Genomic DNA, 16190 nt, shown 5'->3' on the forward strand with positions numbered 1-16190 from the left:
TGATAAAACTGCCTATTTGGAAGGAAAAGTACCATTGAAGAAAGCTAAACTTAATGACATAATAAAGCTTCGACCATACATCCCCATAGAATTTGAAGAGTGGTACAGTGAAATTTATATGTGGCCCACTACAGAAGAAGAACATGAGGACTTTGATGACTAAAAATAACTCATTGAGTTAACCTATGTACTATTTTACAGTTATGACACACCATTTAACAATGATATTTCAATAAATTTGAGTGTTAAAAACAAACATTTTGATAATTTATTCCCATTTTCATGCTAAAAGGGGATTAAGTCAAGCACTTTATATAATTTTTTTTAGTATGTAAAAATTGTTTTTTCTGTCTTTTACATAGTTTCATTTAATTATGTATGGTCTAATGTTGTATATTTAAAAAAATAATTGCTCTTGAACTATTTTTGTACTCAGAAAACAGTTTTTTTTAGTTTTTCCGAAAACTGTTCCTTGAAGACTGATCCCCTTTTAGCATGACCCGATTCAAAAATAGTTGTAATTGGTTTATAGAAATTAACCTTACTATAGACACGTTACAGTGACGCAGCAGTCTCATTGCCTCATCAGTTTTACAATTGTGAGGTCTACGATGTTTGTAAATTAATCTCCAAGCACAGTGGAACAAATGAGGTTTCTACACATTACATAGTGGGCTTAGGAATTACATTACATTACACATTACATTGTATAAGAAGTGGTTTATTAAATTCGAAAAATGGGTTTAAAATTCTAATTAAATCCACCATTCCTACCGTGGCTACGTTATTTGTAGGACACAGATTCATGTTAAAAGTTCATATAGTTTTACACAAAGAAACATATTTAATTACGCATATTATGGCCAGATACATTGGTTAAGAACTTTAATGGAAATATAAATAGGCACAGAAAAGGTTATAGCAGAATGACTTCAATCATATTTTCTTATCTAGACGTTGTTGTAGAAATCCGCATCAAAGTTAACATTAATATTTTTGAAAAAAAGTACATTCTGTCTATAAAAGAATATTTATATTACACAATTATAAGAACATCAAGTACACCTATAATCTGACACAGTCTCCATTACACCCATAGTACTGTTGCGGGGACAGTTAGCGGGCTACCCGAGTGGCAAGATAACCCGTAACAATGTTCACCTTGAAGAGGAGGAACTCAAGAGATGACTCGGTACATCGGGTTAAAATAAGTTTATTGAAAATAGTCACTTGGCACAACTCTGTTCACAACATGTAAAATGAAAACACCTGTATAAAATTACCACTGAGAATAAACTATTAACACCATACTTTGTGGTACTTATGTTTCACAATTCCAACATCTAACTATTCTGCCTACTACCGCGACCGGTTCCTCACTGTGCAGTCTGCGGAGACTGATGACTACTGCTGCGCCTCGCAGGGCTTAAATAACACAACCCATTAAGAGCGATTATCGCTCTGTACATATCATTGTCCAAAGTGCTAATGATCTGTAGATTGCTGTGTGAGCAGTGACAATTTGTTAATGATAATGTTGTATATCTATTACTTATCTAACGTCTACTCTTTTCACGCTAACACTATTCCAGTTATTGATACACATTAAATAATACATGCAATCATGGCCACATGTTCTTAAATACTAATATGATTACAACATAATGTTACTATAAAACAGTACCAGACAGGAATTTAAATTACATATATATATATATATATATATATATATATATATGTATTTTACTGATATTTGTAATCGCACTATCAGGTTGGGAGTCAATTTACAGTTTGTAAACTATTTCTTTACCTCCAAATCTTAAAATATTTTATAAAATATTTTTCTAAGTCTACCTCACTAACAAAATAGACAGAACAACGACGTAAATGTCCATGAAAAACCATTTCGCTTTAAAATAAAAAAGCTTTCGTGACTTTTGAACCTCGTTTATAAACAAGGGCGGATAGCGCTATGAAGAAACGTAACAAACAGGGGTGTTGAATAATAAACCACCCTTAACGATAAACTAAACGTGACTTTGCCTAGAGGTGTTTGCATAATGTTACATTTCATATGTAAAGAGCATTTCAGAGTGAGTTATTGTTTGTTTTATAAATGATATCACGGTATACAGATCTAGGAGACACCTATTTATGAGGAATTTAAAGTAGCTTAAGTTTTGTCACAATTTCAAATATAGTAAGTTTTACGATTGAACGTAAAATCTTTCAAGTATATAAAATAACAAATATATATGTGTGTGTGTGACCATTAGAGAAACGTTGATAATAGTTTTTATTAAACATAAACAGTAATTTTGGCAAAATATATATGCACTTCAATAGCGAAAATGGTAGCAGCATAAAACTGTTCACCCATCGGAAGCCACGTTCGGACTGATAGTTATTATAATGTTATGAGGACCGCTTCGCTATTGCTGATGAGTTTCGATTTCTCAAGACAATACATTTTGAGATTAAAAAGAAAATATATTAATTATTTAAAAACTGTAATAGCTTATAATCATAGCTATAGTATTACAAATATCACTTTGCCGTGTTTATAAACGCAAAAGAGACGTTAAGGTTATTACACTCTCATATTCGAAATAATTAATATAATTATTTAGGTGTGACAGTTTCAAATAATATAATTATTTTGGTTTCTTTGACTACATTAGCTTATAAATATATTATAACAGAATAATTTTGGTGTCTTTCTAAAAATGATTATAATACGAGTATTATTTCTCATACCTTTAATTTATTTATGATTATTTAAATTAAGTCACTTCCATTTTAAACCTTCTTCTGCTCATCTCAATGTACATGGTATGAAACTGAAGGGGGTTCGATAATTTACAAGGTTCATGATTTTGATAAAAAGTACTTAGATGACATTCATGATTATAACTTACGACTTTATGAATAATTTAAATAAAAAATAGTATTACAAAACCAATTAGTATATGTTGCTTGATACGTTAAATTGTAGTATATACTAAACAATAGTTTTTCAATATGAAGTAACGGTTCATATTGAAATCTACCATCCATTTGAAAGGTGCAATTTTAACTAAAAAATCAACGGAAACAATACTTTTTTGAAACATTCGATATCTTTTAGTGATACAAATAATGTAACATTACGTGTGAATATCTGCAATCTGACGTAGAAAACTACTCGTAATTAATTTATGTGTCAGGTTTCGTTAAACACAAAATTCAAAATAAATATTTAAATACAATTTGTAATAAGCATTACCTACATTTCGTTGCATGGTAACAGTTTTAATGTTTGTTACAAAGTATTTATATTTAATATTCAATTAAAGGTTGTAAGACCGACCCTCAGAAGGAAAATGTACATTTTAAGGCGTGGGATAGGTTTATCTTTCCATTGTCCACGATAAATAATGCAATAGGTTCTCCCTTGTGCGAGACTCGATCAAAGCGGATGAAGAGTTGTCTCCTTCAAGAGCTTATCTCTAATGTTCTTCGTTGTTATTTGAACCCTTTACAAAGGACAAAATACTACAAGAAATAGTCTCTTGAATCCTTATTAAATTACTTTTTATATTAAATAATAATTATTTAACTTATTTCTAAGTTTATCACTGAGAGGAATGAAAACCGTTTACTTCTGTATTTTTATCCACGCGATATCTCGAGAACAAACTGGCCTTAAGACTATGTACTGAAATTATAGATGAAGATGCGTGTCCAATATGTACTGTAGGCGACGTTGACTTCTATAATAGTGTATGTTAGTGTATATAGTAGCCCAATATGTAGAATATAATCAAATGAGCTATAAACTTGCATTTTGAAAGTGCGCGTTCAAATTCAATTACATCCGGTAAGCCATGACTTCTCTGGGGTAGATATATCTCATATTAAAATATATTTTTTATATCATATAATGAGACGTTTAATGTTTTATCTATACATTGCTTGTATTGTTATTTGTTGTGATATAAGTAAAGATAATTTACTGGTTTCATAACTTTTCCTTTTTACGAACTTTAATTTTCAGTGAAAGTAGTAGTTTTAACTTTTTATGTAGTAGCTTTGCGAGCCCTTTTATTGATAAACTGATTTTCTATGAGGGAGAAAAGGGATGAAAAATATAAAATAACCTAGAATAATATACTCCAATAATGTTTTTCAAGCCTAATTTAAATTGTGATCTAGTTTATATTACAAAACTATTTGCAAATTTTTCAAAACCGTTATCAAGGGTAATTAAAATTATTTTGGAAAACCAAACTATACGTATTTGGGCTGATATTGTACATAATTAAATTTAATTGCAAACAATTACAGTAAAATGGACCTGAAAAAGTTATATTAAAATTGTAATAAAATATGACTAACGTAGGGATACACTTCTATGTCAGTTGATGAACAAGTTCAGGATCTAAAAAGAAATAAACTGGAAAAAACCTAACTTTATTTAGATAATAAAACGAGAATAGTGTTGTCTTAAGTAGAATTGAAGAAAGCTGAGAGGATCCAACAAAAAATATGGAGCACAATTATATCTAACAGTCCTTAAAAGTTATAACGTAATGCTGTTTTACTTTTTTGTTCTTTAATGGCATTTCTTCTAAGCCTCAATGTCGTTTCCATACATACAAGTTTCAATGACAACGTTTTTATGAAGAAACCCTTTTTATGGCTAGGATTGTATTTCTTGTACTTCTCGTATATCAAGGTAAATTTTAGTTTTATTTACATACTAAAGCATAGTAAATAATAGTTGGAAATTCTTTGTTAATTTAAACGTTATTAAATATATATTAAACTCTAGTATACCTTAAGTAGAATTTCAATAATATTAACTATAATATAATCAGATACTACAAAATATGTTTTAACATATTGTGCTCCACACGGCAAAAGAATGTTAACCATGTACAAACACCAAGCACACCCTGTAAAGATCTCTCCGTAAAGAAATCCGTTTATTTGCGAATACGTTTTGTTTGCTTGAATATACAGAATGCATACGTGTGCTAAGCGTTTTTTTTATTATAGAATTTCTTATTGCTTGGATGGACTTGAATTTTAATAAAAGTATAAATACAGTTATCTTTTACTATATAATATCTTAAACAAAAGGTGTTTCTAAATACTTGCAACTTAAGAATCAAAATGGTTGGTTACAATACTGCTCGTTATAAACAGTAATGTACAAATAACTTGAATATATATTTATGGTTCCAAATGTAAAAAATCAACAGTTGAAGAAAATTAGAAGTCAAAGCTGATATAACGTGGAACACTAAGTTAACAGTTATGGAAACAGCCTATCAAATCCAAGCAGCAGAAGGGTCGTGTGCTTTCTTAGATAGACAAATGGATGATGTCATCCTATTTGAGGCCTGCTGACTTAATGCCTCAGCCCGGCAATGATGAATGGGCACAGTATTTATTTCTATATCTCATTACACAAGATTAAATGTATTTATTTTAGTGAATATGATTTGTAAACGGATTTATTTATTAATTTAATTTAACTTAAAGTTAAATGTTCTATCTGATTTTATTTCTTGAAATTTTACATTTAAAAGAAATTATTATGGTCGTTATTAGTATTATAACATTACATAGTTTAAATATTTAAAATTTTAACACCTTAGACTGGGTGTACTAATTTGAAAATATTTCTATTAATTTCTGTTGTCTATTTTTAATTTTTTCACGTCTAATTAAAAACTTAATTCCGGAACCGTTTTTTGTTATATCTATACATTTAATAGTGTTTTATATTTAAATGTTATAAAGAATAAGAGTAAAAATGTTTTATAGACAATCTATAAAACTTTTAGTACTAATTTGACAATTAGTACTGAATCGAATTTTTTTCAATATTTCTTATTTAAGGAAATTAATAATTTAAAAAGATATCAGTATGGAATTTTAAGAATATTATATGTCAGCCAAATAAGTGAGTTTTATGTAATGATTCATAACAGTTTACGGCCAGTATTTCTGATTGAAGTAACCATTTTATAATACATCCAGCAACAGTTTACGACTGTATTCTGTAATAAAAAACTAAAATCGTTATTAGAAGCAGTTATTGACTTTATATAATAAAGACGTTACATTATGTATGAATTCCATAATCTGAGTTATGTTTTATTTAAGTATGTATGTAATGTTGAAATAAATTTAGTAAGTTAGCATTTTATATAGCAAAGAAACTTTGTCACACCTAATAAGACCTTTAAGCCAAATGTAGCAATGACAATTTAATTCATTACATACAATGAAATATATTTAAAAGACAACCTACTTATATCAAACCCAACTACGTGCAATGGTTCTTAAACATAAAAAGCCCTGTTCAACAATCTTGAGCATTCTTATACAGATTATCTCTCTAAATTGCGAAAATTAGTTTGATCCGTAATTTTAATACTTCCTCAAAAAGTATTAGCAATTGTTTTTATTGATATGTACATAGACATCATTGATAAAAGTAGTTATACGTATTTAGTTATGTACATTTTATTTATTGTATGCACAAGGTAATGAACTACAAAAGAGTGTGCAAGAGTACTTCGACATGAGGTGCCGTTTTTATTGGCTGGCGGCGCTATCTAACAGCATGACTTGACAGTGACACCACAGTTTGGCAGATATCCCAGGAAATCCCTGAGGACATGTGCGTACTAACCAGTAACTCTAGGTATTTTTAACCTTTTTGCTTATCCTCTGGAGAAAATAAACTCTTTTATTTAGTCACAATGCGTTTTTTATTACTACGCAGCGGGGTGAACACTACTCAAAGGTTTTCATTTCAAACGATAATGTTTCATTTGAAATTTAATACATATTATGTTTGATAAACAAATGATAGTTGTTGGAACTGACATATAAGTGGCTAAAGTAAATTCTTTTCTCTGAAGTTGGCAAAAAAGATACTTAATGTTTTTTTCTAAAAAGTTAGATTCTTTGCTTTTATTTTCAGGATGAAACATTTATTTTTTATTTTTCTTTAATACACATTTAAATTTATTTCTCTCTTTCAAATATTCCACTGAATGATTTCCTTTGTACTACTCGAAATACTATTTACATTGTATTGTATTTAATTAAAACAACTTTTTAAAGCTTGTGGATAGTTATAGTACAAAGCGTCTAATACCGGATAAGGCCAGTTTTGTATAAGGTATAGTTCTGATTTTAATATTATCTAGTAAATTACACAAAACACTTAAAGGAAATATTTTAATTAAATAAGTAAAACATTATCAGTTTCTTTCATAATGGGGCTGTATAAATTATTGAAATATCCCCTGCGTATTTTTAATAAACAAATAATAGTATACTTCAGAAGTCATTAAAGTAATACTGTACAGTATAGTTAGATTAATAAGATTATAAATAAGCGTAACACTATGGTGAAGTAGTATTTTAAAGAATGGCATTTATTAATCATTTGTAAATGCTACGTCTGTCCTTTATAAATGGTAAACTGGTATCATACTTTTAGCTTATATGAAACAAAATCTTACGATATTACTACTCTTAAGGACAAACGATGAAAAATGTAACTAAAATTATTTCAAGTCTCTTATTGAAAGTAATTATTTATTATACTTACTTGTTGATGTCCAGTTGAATCATTATAACATAGTAGTTGAGAGAGGGATGTCACTAGCGACCCACAAGACCGTCATCGTCCTATTTGTTGCATGGTTGCTACATGAAGGGTATAACTACTTATTTCTTATAATCACCTTTGTGAAGGTAGAATTATTTAAAAAGCACAATTTTATGCGGTTGCAAAATAGAGTTTAAAACATAGGAACAAAAATATCAGCAATATGCTGGAAAACCAATAACATCTTGTGGTCATGCGAGGTGTATGTGTTTGCCTTCACGTGGATGTGTGGCGGGATATAATTTGACAAATACATAGACACGTCCAGTTTATCAGAGATGTCTAACCTGTTAAACTAGATGTTTCTCTTTGATAAGTTCGAGTGTTTCCTATGAGGAACAAACTATTAAGTAAAAATATCGCCGATTATAACACTGTCATGATGGTAACTCTGGAGAAAAGAAGTGAGGACAGGAGGTAAGTTATAAACCTGCCCTCTGGAGTAGGGTGAGATCTATTGGTATTGTGGAATGATTAGTCGGGAGGGGGGTTGCATAGTCAGTGTTTTGCTAGCGTTTTCATTTAATCTGTCACCTTTCAATACAACACTTTCTGCAATAATACGTCAGCTATTCTGAATTTTTTTTTCCTAAATAATTTATAATTGATCTCGCAATTCATTTGTGCTACTATAGTTGAAATAATTCCTATAATTTAAACTTATCGGGTGTTATTAATTAAAGTATTATTGCCAATTTCAATACACCTACTAACGATAGTTAACAGATTTTTGAACATATATTAATACAAGTTAGAGTATAACTGCCTGAATACAACTGATTAATAACAGACGTATTGCGAGCTGTTTACTTTCTACTTTTCTATGTAATGTAATATCAATCCCACTTACAGTACCTTTCATTAATTCAGTTCACTGTCAGATTTTACAGAGCATACCACATGCAAGTACGTTAACGTTTAACATAAAGATCATTATTCCTATAGGCTAACCCTGTCATATAAATAAAGCCATTACTGCCATACACGTATATACAAGAAATACTCCTGCACTACCAATTTACAAAACAATACCACAACTATCCCCGGACCCTACCACTTATGGACAAGATCCCTATAAATAATACACACAAAATGAACTGCTTGAGCTATAACGTCTAATACTCAAAATTTACTACTCCTGTAGGCTACATAAAGCGTAACATTCGTTCACACACATCAGTCAACCTCTGTTCACTAACCAATCACGTGAAATCTACTACTCACACAAAATAAATTACTTATCTGATATGTCGATAGTACTATAACCATACATTGCCTATTCTTTTACTCGAATACTTTCAACTCCGCACTAGGAGGTGAAAGACAAATCGATGGGTTGCCTCCCTTCACTGCCACTCTAAATTGGACTATTATACTACACAGCCGACCAAATATGTTTACCATATAGACATTTTAATCTGTATTCTAACAGCTGAGCAACGCTATAGATAGCTACCTGCCCATGTCTAATACCACAGATACCATCATTTCTCAGGTCGGTCGGATAATTACGTGCAATATGAGTGTGATGTGGAGGACCGCATTTGTACTCATCATTTAACATAACGTCCGGCTAAAAATACCATTGTTGGAATTGTAGAGAAACGCACAGTGCTAATTAATGTGGGTGCCGTATTTATCAAAACGAAAAATTTCGGAAGTTTGGGCCGAAACCAGCGAAAGAAAAAGACAGAAATGAAAGGTCATTGTAAAAACTACGTCCATACTGTTCTTTTATTGCCTCAGCTGTACGGCTATTTACTAACGGCCTCTGCTTATATGAAAAATTAAAACCAAAGAGTCTGCTAGCAGCTTGGATTACAGGTACCACGTTGGCGCATGCCCTCTGAACCCAGCTAATCAAAGGAGTGCTCTCAGACTGTATTTGATGCTGCACGGAGGAAGCCGATAAACTCAGTACCCCCTCCCACGGTAACGCCTGGGCGACCGTCAAATTCCCCTACCTCGATGTCACCTTGACTCTTCTGTGACTCCTTGGGCTCAGTTATCTCGTCCATGAGACCTCTCTTCGAAGCTGTCCAACATTATGAGCAACTGCCTGGAAATTCTATGGTTTCCCGCTGAAGTCCACTGACGCCGATGGAAAGCGCCTTTTTACACAATGTTGATTGTGGCTGCAACCTCAGAAAAACCACTGGTCATCTTCATTCCTATGCTTTGACAATAGCACATGTTTCTGTTGCTGCTACTGATACTCATTTTCCACCAAATCCGTTGAAACCTTGTGAAAAAATTAATTTTTCAGAATTAGGATTTCTGAGGTGATTCTTGTTATGGAATCTAACAGTTAGGACGCGTTTGACTAGGTTTCATAATTATCTAATTGACCGTATACTTCCAGTTCTTGTCATAGCGTCCGCTGACAATCTTTAGCAGTGCATGTATGTTCGACCGGCTTCTCTACAGGCTGCTATTGTTGATTCTACGTCATCCGGAAACCCATTTCCTGATCATATTCAAAAATTACCAAAGTGCATACAAGAAGAATTGCGGCTAAGACGTCAGCTCCGCTGGTAAGGGTCCAAGTTACCTGCGAACAGCGCTTCGTTTCAACGCTTGTCTCATAAAATTCAATAGTTTATCCAGGAATGTTCTGCAGGGCGATGGAAGAACTTTCTGGGCACCCTCCATGCTGTGGAGAACTCATATTCCCTCTGGCGTCAAGTGAGCAACCTGCGGTCTGAGATACCAGCACACTAGACCCTTGTTGGTATACAAGGTTTTACTTATCTCCCCTAGAATAAAGATGTAGCCTTTGCGGACGCAATTCAATGTAGGATATTCAAGCATCTTTACTTGACGTCTCCCCTTAAATTCTACCAACCACGTATATCTTTTCCTACTTCACCTACTTGTTATATACTTGACTTCATTAACTAAATGTCAGCATTGTACCATTCTCTCGGAGACTAAACTGTTTGCTTTAATAAACCGAGTTCTCTGCTCTTCAGGAGTCTTTGAGAAAAACAAGTCAGAAGTTGATTTGAGGAAAACTACCATTTATAAGAATGAGTTATATTATGTCTGAGCCCTTATCGATCAATCTTCTGGCAAAATTACATTTTTTTATTCAATAGCGTGTAAAAATATATGTTATAAATGCTTGTTACTATATCTGTTTGTCCTTAGTACGTATAGGGGAATGAAATAAGCTTTACTCAACTTTGTATCCAACCTTGGTGAATCCTCTTACTTCACACATTATTCATAGATTTTATCTTAATGTAGAGTGCTTAAAGGCCAAAATGTCGTAGGATCCAGGTGAAATTATTATAAAACAAGATATCTATCAGTCAGATATTCATATCAACCAGACATTGTGTTATTATTATTTAAATTTAATCATTTAAATTATTTTCACAGTCTTAAACTTTCTAAATTGTGAGTTGATCATTAGCTCTTTACATAACCATTATACTACATTTCAATGAAATGAGTATTGTCGTTCTGGATGTTTGGAGGTCCAGAGATGGCACGAAGCTCTGTTTAAGTACTACAAATTTCAGAGTCTGAATATTTTAAAACTTCCCTTCTCTTACAAATTATTTTAAAATGTAGCCAAAGGGTGTTCCCATAGTTTCGACCATAGAATTAAGGTCCTTTTGATAAAAAGTGAATTAAACTTTTTCGACGGAATTTATAACGAATATCCTCAAAAAGTGTAGGAGGATTAAATGAATTGAATAATATTGTTAAACTGATATTCCTAACTGATTTTTATTTACAGATTTTAATATATAACATTACATAAATTAGCACTAAATATTTTACAGGATATTTTAAAAATTAGTTATTTTTTAAAATTGAAAATGTTTTTGCTTTTGAAATGCAGTTCAACCATAAAATAACAGGACTGAGCACAAATAGAAAAAATCATGATATAGTGGTAGATAACAACCAATAAACATTTATAAAAGGCGAAAAAGCCACAGAAACACAATATGTGAACAATGCCACGTCTTGTGCGCTAATATCAACAGTATTAATTAAAACAGAACAAAGAAGTGTAACTAAAAGTCCTCAACGAAGTCCGTAATTAACCTGTAAATGAAACAGAATACGTTCCCTCGGCGGGGCCTAATTATAAATTGAAACAATATCTACAATACCCTGTTCCTGGAACATTTTAAATCCAGCAGCCATTTTTGTAATTGTTAACATCACATGGGATGGTAATATATAAATATTAATCAGAATTACTACATGAAATCAAATTAAATATTTTTGTTTATTTAAGTTTGTTTGTACACAATACTAATGTTTTTGTCTGCATTTTTCAATTTTAAATACATTAAAAATATATAAACCAACTATATAGGAATATATTTCAAATTTAAACTAAGGTCGATGGTATAGTTAAAAAGGTATGTGATCCCGGACAGGATTTTAATCTACGTTATCTCAAATTAAGATCCAATATTAGTAGATTCATCACTATGAATATCTTAGAAGTATATGCTAAAAAGGTTCAAGTATTTTACTGAATTCAGGCCTAATAGTGTAGCAATTGCAAACATAGGACAAGAGGTATATAGGATAACTAAAGCAATTATTACATATAAATAAAACATATTAAATTCTAGACAGTGTGACCTATCCTAAGAAGGATAACATAGAATTTCCCCAAAGGGTGTGATAGGTTTATCTTACCATTGTCTGCGATAAATAATGCATGAGGTTTCCCTTGCGCGCGACTCTATCAAAGGCAGATAGAGATATGTCTCCTTGAAGCGCTTATCTCTAAAGTGACTCCTCACAAAGAATAAAATATTACAAGAAATCATCACTTGATACTTTTAAACATATATGTAAATCAAGCATTTTTTCAATAATACTTCATTGAAAAAAACTTGTATAGTCTCTGATACATCCATGATTATTTGAGCAATAGCAAATACTACAAGTCAAAGGTATATTTTATTTTATCTGCCTACCCGCTTGAAATCTCAAGATGAAACTCTCTACATATATACTATTGAAATTCTAGATGAAAGTATATTCTAAAATATTGTAGGCGACTAGAATATGTCACCAAATCAGTCTAATGAGATAGTGGATTATTAGAATCAATTATTTAGTTACGTGGGTGTCATAAGGTTAATTAAGTTTCACATATATTGTCTAGGGTATAAATCTGGTCACTTATCTAACTATGTTTAACATTAAATAAATTCAATGTACAAAAAGACAAAAAAAAACAGAATCCATACAAAATGTTTCAGATTTATTACGCTCAAAATATAACACTTTAAGATATGGCATCGCATATGAATTACAAAATAAGTTTAAATTTATAAAAAAATTTATATAGCTAACTTAATATTGTTAGATGTTGCGTTAAATGCTTGCAAAGATAAATTAAAACGAGTGTCAAAACACGTGGAAGTGCAATTCTTACCACAACTCCAATACTTTTAACCCTACCCAAAGGTGTAAAATTGGTCTAGTTAATGTAATGGTAAAAGTATTTAATCTTAATATACTTCAATAAATATGATGCCTCGTTTACAACGTACGGCATGATTCAATGGAATATTTTTAAGATAAGTGAGTCAGATTATAGATTAAGCAGAATTCTTAAAGAATATTTTTGTTCTGGACATAAAGGCCAAAACATTAAATAGTACAATAGAAACAATACGTAATTTTATTGTTCACTTCAGAGAAAATAATGTTCCCACTTAAGCGTCATTTCCAAAACGACTCCTGTGTTTTTGCTATTTGACGCACGTGTATCTTGTGATATAACTGACATATTTTATATCAACCATATATTCCTCTGATTTTATTAAGCTTTGAAACATAACATTTCTGTACCCATTAAGCCTGCAGCAGAACCATAGTGAAAGTTCAAGTCATGTAACATAATTTATGAAGTGATACTTGAAACGGAAGTGTACTATAACTTTATAAACTTTACTATATTTGTACTATCGTATACAATAGTCGTAATAATAGTAGTATGATGACTGGTTTAATCCTTTTTCAGAATACTACTAAATAGATTTACCGGGTCAGTCTAGCTAATGATTGTTCACTCTTATAATGAGTTTAACATATTGTTCATTGCAATAAGAATTTATAATTAACAATAAATTAAATTATAATGTAAAATACATACGATAGAAATACACATAAAATATAATGCAAAATGACTCGTTTTAGCAATCCCCACAGCTAAATAAAATATTTAAACATGAAGTGGGGACACAGAGTCATCTATAAACTACTCCGAACATTGAGTGACAGAGTGACTTGTAGTTTATGGGATAGTGCCAGAACAAGATTGTGGAGTTTAATCAGTCTAAGGAATACATTTGAAACTATATTTTGAAATCTAAATAGTTGGTGTATATTGGTTTACGACTTCATATCTATGAATTTTTCAAAACAGTGAAATAGGATTTTAATTATTTCAAATGTTGTACATAAACTAGGAAAAGTGCGCTTAAATTGCACCTGTGCCTAAAATGCACCACTGGTGTGGCAAAATGAACAGACATAGCGCTCCACGAGGGACCAAGGTGAAGCTGTAACAGTAAAACAGTCACCCCACTCACTTGGGTTAATGAGAGAGTTGATTGCCGTTCATATAAAAAACTTTTGTTTATTTCACAGTGCGCTAGTTATTTTTGGTGATTTTGAATTTATGGTGCCACGATCCTGTGAAGGGTGAGTAAAATTCTTATTATATCACTATATAGTAGGCAATCTTAGCTTTTAAATGAAACGTAGTTCGATTTAAAATATGCAACTTAACCTCAAACACGAAGTAGTAGTTTCAATATGGCGATTTGCCTAAAATGCACCGCACCGGTTTCCATAAATTGCACCATTTTTTTTACTGGTGCAATTTAGGCTAATATGATGTTGCTCATTTCAGATGGCGAATAATGGCAGAAAATATGGTATATGGAAGGAAGAGGACATGGAAAGGGCGATTGCGTCATTCAAGAACGGTGATATGGGCATTAATGCAGTTTATCGGGTGTACGGGGTGCCGAAAAAACATTACAACGTCGCCTCGCCGGAACAAATACCTATGCAACTGATTCTAGACAGGTGTTCGGTCGTCCCCAAAACTTGCCAGCTGAGTTGGAAAATGAATTGGTACAGCACGTATTAGATTTAGAGAAAATGTTCCTTGGAGTTACCCGAGAAGATTTGAAGAAGTTGGCGTTTCAACTACCTGAGGCTAATGGTCTACCGCATAGATTCAATATGGAAACCAAAATGGCAGGGGATAAATGGTATTATTCTTTTATTTCAAGGCATCCACAGTTGTCTTTACGAAAACCGGAGGCAACATAAATGGCTAGGGCCAGTGGGTTTATAAAGGAGAGAACGGATATTTTCTACGATACCCTGACACAAATAGTTGATGAAAACAAGCTGCAGGCCTCTGACATTTTCAATGTCGACGAGACTGCGCTTTCAACCGTCCAGAGGCCACGTAAGGTTTTGGCTCAAAAAGGCAAACATGAAGTGGGGTCAATGACTAGTGCAGAAAGGGGTACCCTGACCACTGGAATATTTTGTATGAGTGCAGCTGGTGTTTTTGTACCACCAATGCTTGTTTTCAAAGGTTTGAGATTCAAACCGGAATGGAAAATAGGAGCTCCTCCTGGGACCACGTTTGACATGACTGAGAATGGTTGGAGCAATGCTGAGGTATTTTTGAACTGGTTAAAAACCTTTGTGTCTTTTATCAAACCTAGTAAAGATAAACAATGTCTCATTATACTAGATGGCCATACGTCACATACAAAAAATCTGGAGGCTATAGAATATGCCAGAGATCATGGGGTCATCTTGTTATCCCTACCATCACACACAAGTCACAGGCTACAGCCGCTCCATGTCAGTTTCTTTGGACCCTTGAAAACCTATTTCCACAAGGCATGTGAAGTTTACTTTAGAACTCATTTGACAAAAATTACTGTAAGCCATATAAGCCATCTACTGAACGAAAGCTATCCAAAATCAGCCGTCGTAGCTACGGCTATAAATGGCTTCAGAGCCACTGGGATTTGGCCTATAAACAAAGACCTTTTTGAAGATCACGACTTTGCCGTTCATACTAATATGCCTGTTGTCATCAGGAACGACGCTGTCACAAGAGATCAGCCAAATGATGACATCAGACCTTCAACCAGCCAAATTATGAAGAACGGCTCTGACCGGCCTTTTATGCCAGAAACCCCCTGTTCTTCTGCTTCCGTTGGAACCTCTAGAGCTAAGAAAATCTATTAAAGACATTTCCCCTTTACCACATACTATTGTTTTGCTAAAGAAAAACAGAAAATCCACTTCAACACGAATTGTTGAGGTTCTTACAAGTTCACCCTATAAAGCTGAGCTGTTATTGAAAGGAAAATTGAAGAAAGAAAAGAATATAAGACTGAGAAAAAAAACTTGAAGGGAAATCCTTAGCTAAGAATGACGCTAAGAAAAAAAGTGTTTCAGCAAAAAGAAAAATTAAATTTGACTC

The 16190-nt window shown here is 32.3% G+C and overlaps 1 protein-coding gene across 1 annotated transcript; it reads left to right on the top strand.

Moving 5' to 3' along the window:
* Positions 1 to 15010: 15010 nt before the first annotated feature.
* LOC124366695 (MFS-type transporter clz9-like) lies at positions 15011 to 15952 on the top strand. Its single transcript, XM_046823294.1, has one exon. The coding sequence runs from the start codon at positions 15011 to 15013 to the stop codon at positions 15950 to 15952; it is 942 nt and encodes a 313-aa protein (XP_046679250.1).
* The last annotated feature ends 238 nt before the right edge of the window (positions 15953 to 16190 follow it).

The sequence above is a fragment of the Homalodisca vitripennis genome, chromosome 7 (assembly GCF_021130785.1).
Source record: "Homalodisca vitripennis isolate AUS2020 chromosome 7, UT_GWSS_2.1, whole genome shotgun sequence".
In the NCBI taxonomy this organism is placed as follows: Eukaryota; Metazoa; Arthropoda; class Insecta; order Hemiptera; family Cicadellidae; genus Homalodisca; species Homalodisca vitripennis.

What these genes read in the sequence shown, in the direction of transcription:
- LOC124366695 (XM_046823294.1), top strand. Translation starts at nt 15,011, where the DNA reads ATGGCTAGGGCCAGTGGGTTTATAAAGGAGAGAACGGATATTTTCTAC.